At 44.5% G+C, this 19936-nt stretch overlaps 1 protein-coding gene across 5 annotated transcripts in view; it reads right to left on the bottom strand.

The window, feature by feature from the left end:
• Window positions 1-19936, bottom strand: part of SMOC1 (SPARC related modular calcium binding 1) — a 148052-nt gene that overhangs the window by 60201 nt on the left and 67915 nt on the right. For all 5 annotated transcript variants that reach the window (XM_080808244.1, XM_080808243.1, XM_080808241.1 and 2 more), the window contains exon 3: window positions 18590-18702. In XM_080808244.1, the coding sequence (XP_080664370.1) occupies window positions 18590-18702 (113 nt within the window). The remainder of the gene's footprint in view (window positions 1-18589; window positions 18703-19936) is intronic.

The following is a 19936-nucleotide window of genomic DNA, read 5'->3' as shown; positions in this document are numbered from 1 at the left end:
TTTGCTTGTGGTGAGAAAAAAGGAGGAAGAGGGAAGGGATGGTGTAATTCTTTTGGTTTGGCTAGTGGGAGCTGTTTTTTCCCCTTGGCTTAGAAAAGCGTATCCCGCAAACGGCCCCCTCATCTTTAGTCAGGTTTGGCTCAGAAGCAACAAGATGCAGAAGGGAAAACACAGCTTTGGAGTCAAAATGACAGGTGTTTGAATAAGCTGTGTGACTTTGGCCAAGTCACTTAACCTCTCTGAACTGTCTGGGATACCAAGCCACCGGTGCCCACCTTGAAGGTTATTGAGAAGACAAAATGAGACAAGATAGATAAAGCATCTAAAATGCTGTGGGCTGTAGTGTATGCACTCAGCACAAGCTGAACTTGTCCCTTCCCTTGGCAGGCAAGATGGGAGTCATCACTGCAGAGCACCGTCTTCTTATTGGCTGCAGACATTGTCTCTTGCCTTCTGCCAGGTTAGGGAAGCCTGTATGTTGGGGAATGAGGGCCTTTCCTTTTAGAATATTTACCTCAACCTCTAGAGTTTAATGGAGGAGATGCAGAGAAAGAAGGTGATCTTACGACTTCAAGTAGGAAGCTCAACATGGGAGTCTTTGTTGACTACGTTTTTATGTGTTGATGGTGTCATGGAGCTGCAGGCATGATATTTGTTAGAAGAGGCGAATTCAGAAAGAGAGCCAGAGTTTTTCTTTCCTAGGCTGTTTATGACCACACCCCAGTTTTGGGAAAGACGCTCTGTAAGAGACGTCTTGGCAAATTGAATTCAGGGGGAAAAGAGACATAAATCCCTATGATATGGGAATGACTGATAGAAATAAGGATTTTTGCCAGGACAAAAAGGAATGATTTGTTGGCTAAAAGAGAGAATTTCACAAGGACATAATGATGTCTATCTTCAGACTTTCCTTAGGAATGTGAGATTTCTGTGGATTCAGTAAGTCCCATAGCTGGGACAGGGGTCATCTGTTGCCAGTGACAGCTCTCCAGTCGAGGTATAGAAAGACTTTCCTAATAAATTGTCCTGAAATGCACTATGTCTGTTATCTTTGGTGGTGATAAGCTTCCTGTCCCTGGTGGCAATCAAGAAGGAGGTAGATGACTGGGTCCTGAGCCCTCGATTGAGACAGGGTAGGGAGCAGAAGGGGAAGATGAACTAGATACCTCTGAGGTCTCCTTTTACCCGAAGGCTCTGTGATTCTACACTTTGCTCTAAATTGAACGTCTGCTACCCAGGAGTACGGTGAGAATGTACAAACTGGCCCCTAATGATCAGTTAGGACCACGCTTCCATGTATCTGATGAACATTTTTTTTTTATTTTTTCAAAAAATATAAACACCATCCCCTCAACACACACATAAGGGATGTTTTAAAAATCTGAGTGTTAGAATCTCAGGGACCCAGAGGACTTTCTTTCCTTAACTCCATTCCCTCTAGCTAATGCCTAGAATGGCCCAGACTTTGTAAGGAGCAAATAGAGCACTTCTTGTTTACTCGCTTTTATTTCCTTTTGGGGTCGGTGTGGGGGGGCAATATCAAATATGCTTTTTTTCTTTTTTAATTTTTTAATTTTAGTATAGTTGAATCAAATATGCTTTTTTTGTTTTTTTAAAAAAAAAGGTACCCAGTAATAAAGCTGCTTGTGGGTAGGAGCTGTATTCAGAGCAGAACTGGGCAAGTCTTGCCAGGGGTGAAACTAGGGAGGGACAGGGATGGCCTGCAGGAGTGGGTGCTCGTTCTTGTTTCTCCAACGGACTTCATGTTTAATGAAACCTTTCCACCTTCATACCTCCCTCCTGTGTTATTTATTGCCTTTCCCTACTTTGATGGGGGGGAAAAAAAATCCTACCCCTTTAATTTTGCAGAATCACTTAGCTAACTGACCTGCAGGGTCACCTCCTGGCATGTCGTGTGCGACCACAGGAGAGTGGCAGAAGTCCTAAGTGCGTGTGTATCAACGGCTGAGCCTGGAAGGTTCCTAACTGTGTGCTGCACACCAACTTGTGCCTCTCCACCCAACTGAACATTAGCTACAGTCTTGTAAAATCCCCCAAAAAGTGTGGAGGTCACCTCCCAGAGGCCATCGAGTGAACCTCCCTCCCAGGGCAGGAGCGCTCCCTCCTCTCCCCAGCAGCAGCCCTGCTAGATGCCAATTCAGTTCCCAGGATGGGAAGGTAAGTTCTCTCTGAGTCAGACATTCCATCTGTGGATTGCTCTATTTGTAAAAAGTTCTCCCTGTTCTGAGTCAGAATCTGAGTCACTGTAGAGTTTACTCAGTGATCCTGAGTCAGCTCCCTGGGACTATTCATTAAAAAGCTATTGTCATCCACAAAGGTTGGAAGACGGTTCTCTGTATCCCCCTGGTCATCTCCTCCCTGCCCCCTATCCCATCTGTTGGTTCTTCCACCTGTAAACCAAACATGTCTGGCTCCTGGGCAAGTGTGCAGGGTCTGGGTGCTCCCAGCTGGATGTCCGAACTCCCCATGGCCCCTGGTAAGTCTGTCCCTACATTTGTCTATCATGGAAATGAAAGGTGCCAGCTCTGGGCAGTGTCTGCTGCTGCTCCAGGGGGGTGTACTTGGGAGGGAGGGAAGGATGGAGGCCTGCTTCTCCAGCCTTCCTGCAGCCCATGGGGAAAGGGAGGCTCAGAGGTGGGGGGCTTCAATCACCCTCTCTGCTGTTCTCTTTCTTGGTGCCTGGGCTGGAGCTAAAAAGCTGCTCTGGATGTTCCTTTTTAGCTCTTCCTCCTCTCCCCCTCCACACTCCAGAACTGTGATTTCTGAAGTCACCGCTGCAGGCCTGAGTTGCATGCTTAGCTTGCAAAGCAAATGATGCTGGCCAATCTGGGAGAGGATGCTTTGTGGCTGCTCAGCATCAAAGAGCAGGACAGAGCAGTGGCTGGGCTGCCAGGTCACCACAGAACTTAATGGATACAGTGTTTGAGCATAAAACAGGCTGTGTCCACCCACACCGTCTTGTACTTCTCTGCATTGGACGGGTGACTCCTGGGGTGACCAGTTCTCTTGCTGAAAAGAGGAGAGTGGTGGCCCCCACTGTGTACAAGAGCATAGATGAACCCCTTGCTAGACGAGTCCTTCCTGCATATGGAAGGAGCAGGCCCTGTCCCTGCCACCATTCACAAAACTAAAAATTCACTTTCATAGGACGGCCAACGATCGGGTACAGGATTTGATGAAAATGCTCTGGTACGAGACCATGAAGACGGCTGCACACCACTCTGTGAATGTTAAAAGCCACTGAATTGTACACTTGAAAGGATAAATGTCATGGAATGTGGATTACATCACTAAAGCTGTTATTTTAATTTTTTTTAGGTAGGCTCCGCACCCAGCATGGAGCCCAATGCGGGGCTTGAACTCACAATCCTGCGGTCAAGACCTGAGCTGAGACTGGACTGGACTTAGCTTAACCATATGCAGCTGTAAATCCGTATCTGGTGCCCCCCAAGCTGTTTTTTTTTTTTTAAGGATTCTATTTATTTATTTGACAGACAGAGATCACAAGTAGGCAGAGAGGCAGGCAGAGAGAGGAGGAAGCAGGCTCCCTGCTGAGCAGAGAGCCCGATGCGGGGCTTGATCCCAGGACCCTGGGATCATGACCTGAGCTGAAGGCAGAGGCTTAACCCACTGAACCACCCAGGCACCCCATCAAGCTGTTATTTTAAAGAATGAAACCAGGCGGCCAGCTCCCAGGTCACAGTGTGCTGACCTCTGAAACGGCTCAACCAGATCTCCCATTTTACAGTTGAGCAAACTGAGGAAGAGGAAGAAAACTAACATCTAAGAAAACTCACCATTTTGTACTAAATAGTGGGTATTTCCATATAAATTATCATTGTGGAACAAAAGCAACACTATGAAATACATATGTAAAACAAGGAATAGGATGCCCTGGGCATGGTAGATGTTCGAGTTTTAATAATAATGTGTTTGTTGCTTATTTAACCAAAAAGGAATAAGAAAAGCAACAACTTGACCGACAGTGGGTCTATTTACCATTATGTCACTTATACATAAAGCATGGGCTTGATTTTTTTTTCTTCACAGTGTAACTGCTTTAAAAAAAAAAAAAAGTTGGCATTGTACACACCACAGAAGGCTTGGGGAGCCTAGAGCAGGCCACCATGCACTAAAACATACAGAACCGGCTTTGTCCAGGGGCATCCAAAGGAGCCATTTATAGCTAGAGAAGCTCCGAATACTCCAGCTTCTGGATGCAGCCAGGGTTTTAGTATTTTACCTAGAGAGGCCTCTGCCATGAGCAGAGACCCACATGGCTGCTCTAGGTAAGACAGTTCCCCATGAAGACAAAAGGACATAGCTCCTAGACTCATCAAAGATAGGACGGACCCTGCCCCTAGGACAGTGCTCGGCATTCCCGCCCGCTGATGTTCAATCTGCCTTGGTCAGCACAGCATGGATACCTTCCATACTTGCAGGGGACCTGGAAGAGGAAGGTCCAGCTGGTAAGCCCGGGTGATCCCGGGGCAAGCTAGTCACGTCTCAGGCCCACAGGGGCAACTTCAGGAACAGCAGTTCTACACGACTGGGTGGGGAGGGGGAGGAGCTCAAAAAGGAACATCCAGGGACGCCTGGGTGGCTCAGTTTGTTAAACGGCTGCCTTTGGGTCAGGTCAAGATCCCAGGTCATGGGATCGAGTCCCACATCGGGCTCCTTGCTCGGCAGGGAATCTGGCTCTCCCTCTGCCTCTGCCTACCACTGTCTGCCTGTGCTTGCTCTCTCTCTCTCTCTAGCAAATAAATAAATAAATAAAATCTTAAAAAAAAAAAAAGTTCCCTTTAAAAAAAAAAAAAAAAAAAGGAACATCCACACCTGCTTCCTAGCTTGGCCCAGGCACTAAGGAAATAATAGTTCCCTAGGTTTTTGGAAATATATCGGTAAGAACTACAGCAATGCTGACAAGGGGAGCCCACCATCTTTGCCAAAAAACCACAGAACTTTTTCTTTGCACTTCCAACTTCAGAACAAAGCATCATCGAAGGAAAAAATAATGACAGCTCCCCAGGTTCCTATAGGCAAAAAAAAAAAAAAAAAAAAAAAACCCTCAGGAAATGAAAAAACATGTGTAAGTGTGCATTCGTGTGGGGAGCAGTGATTAGAACAACTGAAAATGAGGAACGTGTTAGTGCCAGATAAGTCTTTATTAAGGAAGACTGTTTCTGGAACATGAAATCAAAGATGGGAAACAGAATACATTTTGTCACAGAGAAGTAACATCACGAATGGTGTCTTATAGTCTCTAGCATTGTTAGAACCATCCAGCTACCCCAAAAAATTCAAGTGGCTTGGGAATGTATTTGCTAATAGCCACTCATCAGCCATGTTGCCCTCAATGCCGTGGAAGGTTATTTGGTGGTACGCATCAGATGCCTTAAAAAGTACGTGTCCTCTTGACCCAATATTTGACTTCCAGAAATTGAATCCCCAAACTTCTGGGATTCACTGTGTAGTCCGCGCAGTGGAACACATTGCAGCTGTTAAAAACCAGGTAGCAGGGCGGGGGGATCCAAGATGGCAGCCCAGGAAGAACCTGCGCTCACCTCTGCTTGTGCCGCATATGGATCTACAGCTGCATACAGATCATTTCTCTTTGAAAAAGATCTCAAAGCGAGACAAACTGCTTCTCTACAGGAAAGGATAAAAGGACCCCATCAAAATGGGTGGGAGAGGCAGAGATGCCGTCTTGGCAAAACCTCACACTCTCAACCCAGCCACATGCTGACCCACAACAAGGAAGGCTCTCCCCAGTCCAGCATCTGTCTGAGAGCTCCTGGGATTTGCACCAGGGAGATGAGTCCCCCCAAAACACCTGTCCTGGAAAAGCAGGGGATGACGTGCAAGGCACCCAAAATGCTATAAGAAACTGAGATTTCCCTCTTTAAAGGTCTCGCAGGCAGTCCTGTTCACTCTATTCACTTATTCACTGGATCACTGAATGATCCAGTCCAAAAGCAATTTGAAAAGCACCTAGACTGTACATAAAGGAGAGTCATTTCCTGGTCTGGGGGCTTCTGCTGGAGCGACAGTGGACAGCTGGGGTTCTCTCTAGAGACAACAGTGCCAGCAGATGCTATCTGGGTCCTCTCCACTTACTGGGGCAGGCAGGCCCATTCAGACACAGCACCCTCCCCTGCCCCACTGGGAGGCAGGAGGAAGGGTGGGGAGGGGATGGTCCTGGCACGGTCCCCTTGCCCTGCTGAAGCCACAGGCGGTCACAGAACCACCCTGCTCCCTAGCTGGGGTAGATAGTCACCGATACCCATGGCATTCTCCCACTCCTTTGCTAAAGTCAGCAGCACAAGTGGTTATCACACTCTCCCACACCGTCACTGGGGCTGGTGACTTTGAGTGGTCGTGGCTTTCTGCGGCACCCAATCTGGGGCCAGTGAGCCCAGTGCAGGCAAGGCACTCTCTAGCAGGACGGCTGAAGTGCTTGGGTGCACACAGTCGGGGCATTATCCCACTGCATTTCTGAAGCCAGACAGTGGGCCCCACCCCTGCTCTCTCCAGCTGCCCTGCTAAAGTCAGCACACACGGACTGCACAGGGGAAACCCCTTGTTTGCCTGGCCCTGGTGGCCAAGGGGGCTGGCTTTCCTGAGCTCCCAGGGACTATAACAGACAGTTATAAATTCTAAGACAGTTCCCGGCAAGCCAACACCTTGTGCAGGCACAGTCCAGACAGCTGACTGAAACACACACCCAGTCCTGTGAAAAAGGCCTATTTACTAATCCTAGAGCTACAGCCTGGGGGACAGGCTTCAGGTTTCCCACACTGCTAGAGGCTAGTGAGGCGCTCCGAGAGAACATAAGCAGGGAGACACCATTCTTGCATGACCTTTGGTCTTGCTATGGCTTGACAAGACCCCCCAGAAAGGAGTTTATATATTCATCTGAAGCCCCGAGTTTTGCAACTGTCACCCAGGAGACACCTCCAGATCTCCTGACCTGGAGGCTGGCAGGGATGACGAATGCAGCCCCACAGGACTATAGAAACATATACATATTCTTTAAAAGCTTTTAAAAGCTGCTGCCTGAGGGTCTGGCTTCCAGTTGGTCTGAAACTAGGTGCTAAATGAGATCCTTTCCCTTGTAACATGGACAGATGTCGACATGCCCTGATATATCAAGAATAACTCGGGTTGTCTGGACAATCACCGAAGTTCAGGAGACAACCAAGAACTAGGGCAAAGTTGAACTGTAAGGTTCATCACATACACAAGGTCACTGCTTTAAGAACTGGGAGAGGTAGCTTGTTTTGCCTAATGCATTGAAACAGACAAAGGAAGTCAACCAAAATGAGGAAACAGAAATATGTTCCAAAAGAAAGACAAACCCTCAGAAAAAGACCTCTGTAATGATACAGAGATATGTAATCAAGCTGATGAAGAATTCAAATGATCATAAAGATGCTCACTGAATTTGGGAGAAAAATGGAAGAACCCAGTGAGAACTTCAACAAAGAGATAGGAAATATTTTTAAAGTACCAAAAAGAAGGGGCACCTGGGTGGCTCAGTGGGCTAAGCCTCTGCCTTTGGCTCAGGTCACAGTCTCAGGGTCCTGGGATTGAGCCCCACATCGGGCTCTCTGCTCAGTGGGGAGCCTGCTTCCCCCTCTCCCTCTGCCTGCCTCTCTGCCTCCTTGTGATCTCTGTCTGTCAAATAAATAAATAAAATCTTTAAAAAAAAAATAAAAGTACCGAACAGAAGTCACAGTGTTAAAGAATATAAAAACTGAGCTGAAAAATATACGAGAGGGGTTCACAGCAGGCTGGATGAACCAGAAGAATGGATCAGCAACCTGGAAGACAAAGCACTGGAATTCACCCAGACAGAGCAATAAAAAGAAAAAAGAATTTTAGAGGCAGCTGGTGGCTCAGTTGGTTGGGCATCCAATTCTTGATTTTGGCTCAGGTTATGGTCAAACAGTTGTGAGATCAAGCTCCACATCAAGCCCAGTGCTGAGCCATGCATCAGGCTCCACACTCGGTGGGGAATGTGCTTGAGATTCTCAACCTGTTCCTCTGCTCTTCCTCTCTCTCTCTTTCTCCCTAAACAAATAAAATCTTAAAAATAAAAAAGAATTGTAAAAATAGAGATAACTTAAGAGACCTGTAAGATAACATCAGGCAGAATAACATCCACATTATAGGGGTCCCAGAAGGAAAAGAGAAAAAGAAAGCGGCAGAAATCTTATTTGCCAAAAACTCCCTAACCTGGAGGGGAAAACGGACATCAAGGTACAGGAAGCCCAAAGAGTTCTAAATGAAATGAACCCAAAAAGATCCACACCAAGGCACATTATAATTAAAATGTCATAAGTTAAAGAGAAAATCTTAAAAGCATCAAGAGAAAAGCAACTTGTTACATACAAGAGAAACCCCACAAGACTATAAGCAGACTTTTCTGCAACTTTCAACCACAAATATTCTACCTGGCAAGGTTATCATTCAGAAGTGAAGAAGAGACAAAGTTTTCCAAGTAAGCCAAAGCTAAAATAATTCATCACCACTAAACCAGCTTTATAAAAAATGTCAAAGGTACTTCTTCTAAACTTAAAAAAAATGGCATTAATTAATTAACAACAACAACAACAAAATGCAAAAGTAAAGATTTCATTGGAAAAGATAAATATATATAGTAAAGGTAGTGGTTAAATCACTTATGAAGCTGGTGTGAAGGTTAAAAGACAGAAGTAGTAGAATTAACTAAAACTACATTAGTTATAAGATATATAAAATAAAAAGAGGTAAAGTGTAATGTCAAACACATAAAAACCTTGAGGGGGATAGTAAAAATGTAGAGTTTGGGAATGTATTCAAATTCAAGTTTCAAATTCAAATTCAACCTAAAGGAGACTGGTATATATACATAGTATATTCTATGTAAACCTTGTGGTAGCCATAAAGCAAAATTTATAGTAATACATAAAAGAAAATGAGAAAAGGATCCAAACATAACACTAATGACAAAAAAGGAGCACAGAGAAAGTACAAAAACAGCCAGAAAACAATTAACAAAATGGCAATGATTACATACCTATTGATAAGTACTTTAAAATGTCAATGAACTAAATTCTCCAATCAAAAGACATAGAGTGGCTGAATGGATTAAAACACGCACATACACACACACACACACACACACACCCCACCACCACCACCAACAACAACAACAAGACCCATATATGTGGCCTACATAGAAGAGACTCAATTCAGAAGTAAGGACACAAACAGACTGAAAGTGAAGGAATGGAAAAATATATTCCATGCAAATGGAAACCAACAGAAAGCTTGTGTAGCAATACTTATATCCAACAAAATAGACTTTAAAACAGAGACTGTAATAAAAGCCAAAGAAAACCATTATGTAATGATAAAGAGGTTAATCCAGCAAAAAGATACAGCATTTATAAATATATAAGTACCCAACATTGGAGCACAAAAGTACAAAGAGCAAATATTAACAGACATAAAGGGGGAAATGAACAGCAATATGATAATAGCAGGGGACTTTAGCACCTACTTACATCAATGGATAGATCATCCAGACAGAAAATTAGTAAGGAAACAGCAGCCTTAAATGAGACATTAGACCATATGGACTTAATAGATATATATAGAACTGTCCATCCAAAAGCAGCAGAATACACATTCTTCTCAAGTGCACACAGAACACTCCCCATGATAGATCACATTAGGCCACAAAACAAATCTCAATAAACTGATGAAGATTAAACTCATTTCAAGCATCTTTTCTGACTACAATGGTACAAAACTAAGAATTAATTACAGGAAGAAAACTGGAAAAACCACAAATACTTGGAAATTAAACAACATGCTACTGATCAACTACCGGAACAAAATCAAAGAAGAAATTTAAAAAATATTGAGACTAATTAAAACAGAAAAATGGCATAACAAAATCTGTGGATATAACTATAGCAGTTCTAAGAGGAAAGTTCATAGTAATACAGGTCTACCTCAAGAATCAAGAAAAATCTCAAATAAAAAATCTAATTTTACACCTAAAGGAACCAGAAAAAGAAGAACAAATGAAATCCAAGGGTAGTAGAAGGAAGAAGATTAGAGCAGAAATAAATAAAATAGAGAATAAAAAGACAAAAGAAAAGATCAATGAAACTAAGAGCTGGTTCTTTGAAAAGGTAAATAAAATTGACAAACCTTCAGCTAGACTCACCAAGAAAATAAAAAAGAAAGAACTCAAATAAATAAAATAAAAAATGAAAGAGAAGTTACAAGAGATACCATAGAAATACAAATGATTATAAGAGACTACTATGAACAATTACATACCAACAAATTGAGCAAACTAGAAGAAAGGGATAAATTCAAAAAAACATACAATCTTCTAAAGCTGAATCAAGAAGAAATAGAAAATCTGAATAGAGTGATCTCTAGCAAGGATACTGAGGCTAAATCTTCCCAACAAGCGAAAGTCCATATGACTTCACAGGTGAAGTCTATCAAACATTCGAAGAAGATTTAATACCTATCCTTCTTAAACTCTTCCAAAAAGTTGAAGAGGAGAGAACACTCGCAAACTCATTTTAAGAAGCCAGCATCACCCTGATCAAAAACTGGATAAGGACAACAACAAAAGAAAATTTAAAGGCCAATACCCCTGAAGAACATAGATACAAAACTCCTCAACAAAATGTCAGCAAACCAAACCCAACAATAAAGGATCATACACTGTGATCAACTGGGATTTACTCCAGGGATGCAAAGATGGTTCAATATCCACAAATCAAGTGGTACATCACATTAGCGAAACGAAAGATAAAAATGATATGATCAGGGCACCTGGGTGGCTCAGTGGGTTAAAGCCTCTGCCTTCGGCTCAGGTCATGATCCCAGGGTCCTGAGATCGAGCGCCGCATCGGGCTCTCTACTCCGCAGGGAGCCTGCTTTCTCCTCTCTCTCTGACTGCCTCTCTGCCTACTTGTGATCTGTCAAATAAATAAATAAAATCTTTTAAAAAAAAAGATATGATCATCTCAATAGATGCAAAAAGTACTTGGCAAAATTCAACATCCATTTATAATTAAAACTTCTCAACAAAGTGGATAGAGAGTGAATGTGCTTCCACATAATAAAGGCCATGTATGACAGACATAATGCTAATACTATCCTCAATGATGAAAAGCTGAAAACCTTTCCTCTAAGATCAGGAACAAGACAAGAAGCCCCACCCTCCCCACTTAAAGTCAACATAATATTGGAAATCCTAGCCACAGCAATTAGGCAAGGAAAAGAAATAAAGTTCATCTAAATAGGAAAAGAAGTAAAACATTCACTATTTGCAGATGACATGATACTATATGGAGAGGACCCTACAGATTCCACCAAAGGCAAGGGGAACAAAAGCAAAAATAAACAAAACAAATGGGACTACATTTAGTAGAAACCCAAAAAGTTTCTGCACAGAGAAAGAAACCATCAACCAAATGAAACAGCAACCTATATATTCAACAAAGGGGTTAACATCCAAATATGTAAAGAACAACAACTTAAAAACAAAAACCAAACAATCCAGTTTAAAAATGGGCAGAGGATCTGAATAGACATTTTCCCATAGAACACATACAGATGGCCAAAAGGCACATGAAAAGATGTTCAGTATCACTAATCGTATGGGAAATGCAAGTCAAAACTGCAATGAGATATCACCTTCCACCTGTCAGAATGGCTAGTATCGAAAGGATAAGAAATAACAAGTGTTAGAAAAGACGTGAAGAAAACGGAACCCTCGTGGACTGTTGGCAGTAACATATATTGGGGCATGACTACAGAAACAGTATGGGGGCTCCTCAAAAAATTAAAAATAGAACTACCATATGATCCAATAATTCCACTTCTGGATTTAAAGAAAATGGAAACACTAACTCATAGAGATAGAAGTACCCCTATGTTCACTGCAGCATTATTTACAATAACCAGGATATGGAAACAATCTAAGTGTCCAACAATAGTTGAATGGAAAAAGAAGACATGGTCTGTGTGTGTGTGTGTGTGTGTGTGTGTGTATGAGTGTGCAATGGAATATTAGCCATAAAAAGAATAAAATCTTGCCATTTGTAACAACACAGATAGATCTTGAGTGTTAGGTTAAGTGAAATAAGTCAGAGAAAGACAAATACTGCATGATTTCACTTGTATGTAGAATCTAAAAAACAAAACAAACAAAGCCCAGATACAGAGAACAGACTGGAAGCTGCCAGAGGGGAGAGGGGTTGGTAGGTGTGAAAAAGATCAAGGGAACCAGAAGTACAAACTTCCGGTTGTAAAATAAGTAAGTCATGAGGATGTAATGTAGAGCATAGAGAATGTGATCAGTGTTATTGTATTACATTTGTATGGTGACAGATGGTAACTAGACTTACTGAGCTGATCATTTCACATTGTACACAAAAATTGAATCACTGTGTTGTACACCCAAAATTAACATAACATTGTGTGTCAGTTATATGTCAATAAAAATTTTAAAATTAGGTAGATTTATATATAACATGGAAATAAGTCCACAATGTAATTAGTTTAAGAAAATGTTATTCAAGGAGGTGGCTCAATTAAGCATCCTTCGGCTCAGGTCTTGATCCTGGGATCCTGGGATCAAGTCCTGCATTGTGCTCCCTGCTCAGTGGGGACACTGCTTCTCTCTCTGCCTGCCTCTCTCCCTGCTTGTGCTCACTTGCTCTCTCTCTGACAAATACATAAATAAAATCTTTAAAATAAAAAAACTAAAACATTGCATTAGTTATTCATATTTTTTAAAAGAAAATGTTATTAAAAGGTATAAGATATTGGGGCACTCTGTTAAATGAATAAATAAAATCTTTTTTTTAAAAGATTTTATTTATTTACTTGACAGAGATCACAAGTAGGCAGAGACGCAGGCAGAGAGAGAGAGTGGGGGAAGCAGGCTCCCCTCTGAGCAGAGAGCCCGATGCGGGGCTGGATCCCAGGACCTCGAGATCATGACCTGAGCCGAAGGCAGAGGCTTAACCCACTGAGCCACCCAGGCACCCCAATAAATAAAATCTTAAAAAAAAAAAGTATAAGATATTATACCATTTTTGTGCTAAATAATAAGTATGTGTAAAGGGAAAAAACTGGAGGGTTAGACACTTACCTGTTGCTCTTTTTTTTTTTTTAAGATTTTATTTATTATTTATTTGAGAGAGAGAGCGTGTGAGCACGTGTTCAAGCAGGGGGAGCGACAGGCAGAAGGAAAGGGAGAAACAGGACCCCTGCAGAGCAGGGAGCCCCATGCAGGGCTCCATCCCAGCACCCTGGGATGGCAACTGAGCCGAAGGCAGACGTTTAACTGACTGAGCCATCCAGGCACCCCCAACTGTTGCTTTTTCAAGGAGGTGAGATCACTGACTCTACCTTTCTACCTTTCACACCTCTGCATTTATCAGAATTATTTTCTTTACAAAGCATATATAACTTTGCTATTTAGAACAAAATGAAGATAGTTCTCTTTTTAACTATTTGATGAATTGAGTCCCTAACATACCTGCATACACCCACTACGTAAAATGAGCCTCTCTAACACATCGTTTTACTAGCTGCAGAGTGCAGCAGCTATGAATTGAGTATAAATGATGTCTAATTGGTTTAAGTGATTCTCCATTACTGGATGTTTAGATTGCTTCCAAACTTTTGCTACTATCAGCAGAACTTAGATGAAAATCCATGTGGCTAAGTATTTGCACATATTCTTTTTTTTTTTTTTTAAGATTTTATTTATTTGACAGAGATCACAAGTAGGCAGAGAGGCAGGCAGAGAGAGAGGAAGGGAGGCAGGCTCCCCACTGAGCAGGGAACCCCATGCAGGGCTCAGTCCCAGGACCCTGAGATCGTGACCTGAGCCGAAGGCAGAGGCTTAACCCACTGAGCCACCCAGGCGCCCCTTTGCACATATTCTTAATGTTTCCTGAGAATAAATTCCTAGAAGTGGAAGGGTGGGCATAAGATGTGGGCACAAGTAAGGACTCTTGACACACATTGCGAAATTGTCCCACAAAATGTCAATGCCAATTTATTTTCCAAACTGTAATATGGAGGGGGGGGTACTTTTTCCCTTTAGTAATTCTCAATTTTTAATAATTTTTCTCCAATTTTTAACAATTTGGTAAGCAAAATGACATTTTTTTTTTAGTTTGTATTTCTTTAATTACTAAGGCAAATGAGACGATCCGTATTCATTTATCAGCTGGTTGTGTGATTTGCTGGTTGGTACCTCTTGCCTGCTTTTCTACTAAGATCTTCTTTCTGGTGTGTAAGAATTCTTCATATATCAACTCTTTGTCATTAAGGCTAATAAATGTCATTTTTCTTTTAGTTTTGGTTAAGTTTTATGTTCAGAAACTTTTTTCAAAAAAGATTTACTTATTTTAGAGAGAGAGAGAGTAGGGAGGAAAATCATGGAGGAGGGGTGGAGGGAAGGGGGATATCACAGGCCGACTCCTCACTGAGCACAGAGCCTGCTGTGGGGCTCGATCTCCCCACCCTGAGATCATGACCTGAGCTGAAATCAGGAGTCAGACACTTAAGCGACTGAGCCACCCAGGAGCCCCTGCTCAGAAACTTCATTGGTATAAATTTTTCAACAATAAAATACACTTGGAATTCCAAATGACTGATTTGTAAATGGGGATGGGAAATATAACCATTTGAAATACGACCCTGTATATTAGCTACTTTATCATTGGTTTTCACATCTTTTCAAGGAAAGCTACTCAAAGGCACACGTTGCGACATTTCTTGAACCCTCCACGGCAACCAGCACACAGCCCAGAGCAGAACTCCAAGATACTGGAGATGAAAACAGCACTGTGTCTGGGATTTGCTTTGAAACAGTCCAGTTCAGGGTGGGAGATGAAAACAAGACAGAAACGAAACAATCAGCCACATGTTAGTAATTGTTAACTCTGGCTGGGTAAGGGGCACAAGGGGTTCTTTATACCATTACTTCTTGTTGTATATTTGAAGATTTCTATAATCAAAAGGATTTTTTCTTCCTCCCCCCTACTTTATGGATTGGCCACCAGCTTCACAGTGGGGCCTTCTGGAATAACAACAGTGATGAATATGAACTACGCACACATCAAGGCCACTTTTTATAACATAAAAACGTTAAAAGCCCAGGCCTTGAAATTAGGTACAAACCCTTTCTAGTGTCAGTGACCTTGAACCAGTTCTCAACCTCTCTGAAACCGAGTTTTCCTTTATAAGGAAGGGCACTAGTAACTACCGCAAAGGGTTCCGGCGAAGATTAACGGGTATAAAACTCGGTGCCTCGCACCCACCGGCACTCAGCAGAGGAGCCTTCATCATGACTCAGTGATGCACCAGCCTGACAAGCTCCAGCCAGCATTTCCTGGTGGTGTTAATCCAATACCCTTCTCCTACAGCTGAGCTTTCAGTTAATCGGTTTGGGCACCAGACAACCGCTTGGCAGAGGACTTGGCAGAACAGATGTCAGGAATTATGTTCCCGACACCCAGAGGAGAAAACAGATAAGGCCACAGGAAAGGACAAAGCACTTAACTCCCAACCTGACTCAGCGGGTCCCCAGAGAGCCTGAACTCCACATTCCAAGGATGCAATCAAGAACAAGAGTGATGACAACAGCGGGTCATTCAAAAATTTGACCAAACGCTGTCATCACCTAGGGAGCTGAAAATAACACAATGTCTGGGGCCCACTCCCCTCCCAGCATGCGGAGTGTAGACTGGGTATCCAGGTTTTTCAAAGTCGCACATGACCTAAGGCGCAGCCCCCCTGCTGTGGGGGCTGGGGTGGGGGCTGGGAAGAGGACAGGGCAAACAAAGAAGAGAACAGAGATCACCGCATCCCACATGAACCCCATTAAAACCAGCCCACTCATGTGGTCCCAAGCTGTGTCCCATGCCAAACAAATCTAGTCCTATTAGGGTCCCCTTGCTCCCTCTATAAACTTCAAGAGCCCATTACTGGTAATAATTCACAGGGCTGAAATATGGTAATAACATCAGGATGCGTGCCTATCAGTATTCTAAGGAGTACCGAAGTAACAGACCGCCTCTGGATGCTGGTCTCACAAAACAAAACAACAAAGTCCGGCTAAGCGACGGAGGGGGCTGGAGGAGGCAAAAAGCGCTCTGTCTCACAGACATCGGGCAGCCTGTCCCCGCTCCTGAAGCACACTCAAAGAGGCAGCCTCATTTTGTGAAGTTACTGCAGCGTCTTTGATCAAGGCAAAAAGTACATCCGTTTCAATCACCGTAACGGGGCGAGTGGGCTGTCGGGCCGCCGGCTGCCCACCGCGGTGAGCCGGCCTCGGGCCTGCAGACACATGGCAGTGCTTAGCGTGTCAGACAAATGAAGGGGTTCTTGACTGTCTAGCCAATCTTTGCTGAACTTCAGGGGCCCCTGTGTTTAGCAATTCCTCTCCCGCAAACACCACCTGGTCAGGACTGGCCTCGCCAAAGCCGGCCAGCGGCTGTCTGTCGCCAGGCAGCAAAGCCCTGAGAGCCAGGAGGGCAGGAGTCAACCTTCTCACGAGCAACACACTGGGGGTGATACAATCTTCGAGAAAGGGGAGAATGACGACCATCCACTTGGCCTCCTCCCCACGACCTCTACCCCGGTTCCCGGCCCCAAACCTAGTGGAGAGAGGTCTGATTTTCTCCCCTACATGGGAATTCCCAGCAGCACAGTTACAGAGACAGACACAAACACCACCTGCCTTCTTTTCACCAGAATACATGAAAAATAAGAAATTGTGGAGGGAGAGGTTCAACAGAAGGTTTTCCTTTCCTTAAGCGACATTGTCCATAACATCTTAGGAAGACGTGAGCAGTAGCGCCAGCGTAGATACGGGGAGGACGCTGAAGAAAATGCAGGATATTTAAATAGCATCTATGCGTTCCAAGGGTTGGACGTGCAGGAGCGTATGTAAATCCTCACCACAGCCCCATGAGGTAAGCTATCGTGATACTCATTAATAATAGTCATAACAAGAGTAATATATAATAACATACATAACGTAATGACTATGATTATTTATGATAATAGAGGTGACCATAATCTCCATTTTTCACATAAGGACACTGAGGCCCTGAGCTCTATGACTCGAGCGAGGTCGGGGCTGGGTGCCTTCAGGATCGCCAGGGAAAACCACAGCAGGAGACTGCCTTCTTGCAGTCCACACCTCAGAGCCTTCTGGAAAGCTGCCAGGGCAGGGCACAGCAGAACAGGGACGACTGAGGGCCTGGGAGCGGGAGGGGTCTGACTCTGAAGCCCAGCCCTGCCGCTCCCTGTCCCTGTACGTGGGGATAACAACCCGTACCTCGTAGGCTTGTGGTGAGGCGTTAGTGAGAAAAGGAATAAAAGTGTCTCTCGAATTGTCGGCAGCCAAGGTCAATTTAACCCAGAGGCTCTCCATCCTGGCTGAACATTTGAATCAGCTGGGAACTTTAAAAAGTATGATGCCCAAACCCTTCCCCGCCACCCCTCTGCATTTCCATGCCAACAAGTGGTCTATCCGAAATCAGTAACCCCCAGGCCCAGGCCCAGAAAGAAACCAAAGGCCAGCCTGCACCGTCTGCCCCCTTGATTCAGAATTATGGGAAAGCTTTTAAACCTCGGAAGCCTCTGCTTCCAGCCCTGAGGCGGTGGGACTCCTCCTAATGCCGCTCTATTCCCCACGGGGAGAAGCAGGCACCAGGCCCACCCCCAACCACATGACTGATTCACGCTGGTCCAGTGTGATCTTCCCTATGTTCACCCGAACCACACCTTCATCCAGCTGCCTCACACCCGGCAGACTATATCCCCCATCCAGCCGAAAAACTTTATAAAAGAGTACCCTATTGTCCTGTGCTGCCTGTGTTTTAGAAAGAGTTGTGCCAACACCAACATACCCAACATTGATTCTACACAAAGCGCTAACCAGAAGACCGTGCAGGATGAGAGGGGGGACAGCCTGAAAGCGGTTTTTAAATCTGAGTGCGTGCATGCACGCGCCTGTGTGATGTGCGTGCGTGCGTGCACACACACACACACACACACGCACTCCAAGAATCATGGTACAACGTGTACTCAAAAGGAGCACTGCTTCGTTCAAGTACTAAAGGTGGGAAGAACGGGATTGCAGAAGGGGTAGAAATAAACAGTGAAGGGATTACCAGGGTTGCCCTTGGAAACTGGCAGGGATAAGAAAAATAATCAGCCTGCGTTTGACAGAAGAGAAAAATGGAGACAGCCAGCAGGGAGGACGGGGACCGAGCAATGCCAGTTTCCTGGCTCAGACTTCCATGCCCCTTTTCAGGAGCCACTGCCAGCTGGCAAGGCATGGCACGGAGGGCCCAGGAGGAGGAGTGCAGGCACCAGAACGCAGCACAGAGGGGTGTCAAAGAGCCCTCCGCAGATTCCCAGAAAGCAAAGGCTCTGAGGGGCCCTCCCACTCGCAAGCACCTCCCCTCGGCCGCAGTCCAGGAAATGGGCCTGAGAGACTTGGCCAAGGCCTCACCTGGGTAAAGGAGCCATCCTCACTGCACTCCGGGACAAACACCGCCTCCTGGGGCTTCTTGGCTTGCTCCAGGGCCTGAGCCCGCTCCAGGCGACACTTGCTCTGGCCAGCGTCTATAAGAGGAGAGGAGGAGCGAGTTTCGTACTTCCCGTGAATCCACACGGGAGCCATGAGACAAAATGGCCGCCCAGGCCTAGGAAAGCTGAGACTGAGCCTCTCTGCGGGGGGGTGAGCCCCATACCACCAACTGGCTTTTCTAACAACACAAAGCCAGTGGCTAGTACGTGCTGCTCAGCCTCCCCTTCCCCTTAGTGTTATTCTTAGAAAAGTTAGGGAAGTGCATTTATATCAGATTCTGCTTATTTTTTTCTCCCAAATACCCTCAGCCCCTCCCATGGGGGGGGGGGGAAAAGTCCCACTTATATTATTTTTCACTGGGTTTATTGAAAATCTTGCAAGCCCAAGGGGTCTCAGAGATGTTTTAGAGTTCAAGAATGGCAAGTGCTGGGGCACCTGGGTGGCTCAGTGGGTTAAGCCTCTGCCTTCGACTCAGGTCATGATCCCAGGGTCCTGGGATCGAGCCCCATGTCGGGCCCTCTGCTCAGCAGGGAGCCTGCTTCCCTTCCTCTCTCTCTCTCTGCCTGCCTCTCTGCTTACTTGTGATCTCTTTGTCTGTCAAATAAATAAATAAAATCTTAAAAAAAAAAAAAAGAAAGAAAGAAAAAAATGGCGAGTGCTTTCTTTGGAAGATCAGAAGCTCTAAGGCAGCCTGCTTGGTCTCACACAATTCCTACAAAAGCTCTAAGCAGCCCGGGGATCACAAACGCAAATATCTACAGGGCGGGGGAAAGTGATATAAATTAGGGAGCTGAATCGGGTGTGCAAAGAATGGCACTCAGCTTGGAGATGCCGCAACTGGAGAACAGGCCCCCCTTTAGAGGAGGGAGCTGTCACTGAGGTCTCACCATGTGTCTCCCTGTGGGAGGGAACACAGACCTAATATGATTAGAGCTTCCAATTATTTATGAGAAGTCTAAAAATCCAGATTTTCATGTTGAATCTCTCCACTTTTAAATGTTGTCTCAAATGTTTTTAATATTTTTAAACATGTGAGCAGCCCAAACAAAATACATCTGTTGGCCAACAATTTGGAAGCCTTCCCTATTCAGGAGCCAACAATAATGTCTTGCCATTTTAAGCATCTCCATTTACAAAAATAAAAAATAAAAATAAATAGCTCTAGCCAGATAGCAGTACATCCGCTAAGCCCTAGCCTGGTGGCAGTATTTGAAAGACAGAATAGTGCTCATTCCTTTGGGTAGGCCCGCTCTCCTTCTCCTAGTCCCC

This window comes from Martes martes (genome assembly GCF_963455335.1).
Source record: "Martes martes genome assembly, chromosome: 7".
Taxonomy (NCBI): domain Eukaryota; kingdom Metazoa; phylum Chordata; class Mammalia; order Carnivora; family Mustelidae; genus Martes; species Martes martes.
This window is presented reverse-complemented; position numbering and strand designations above follow the sequence as displayed.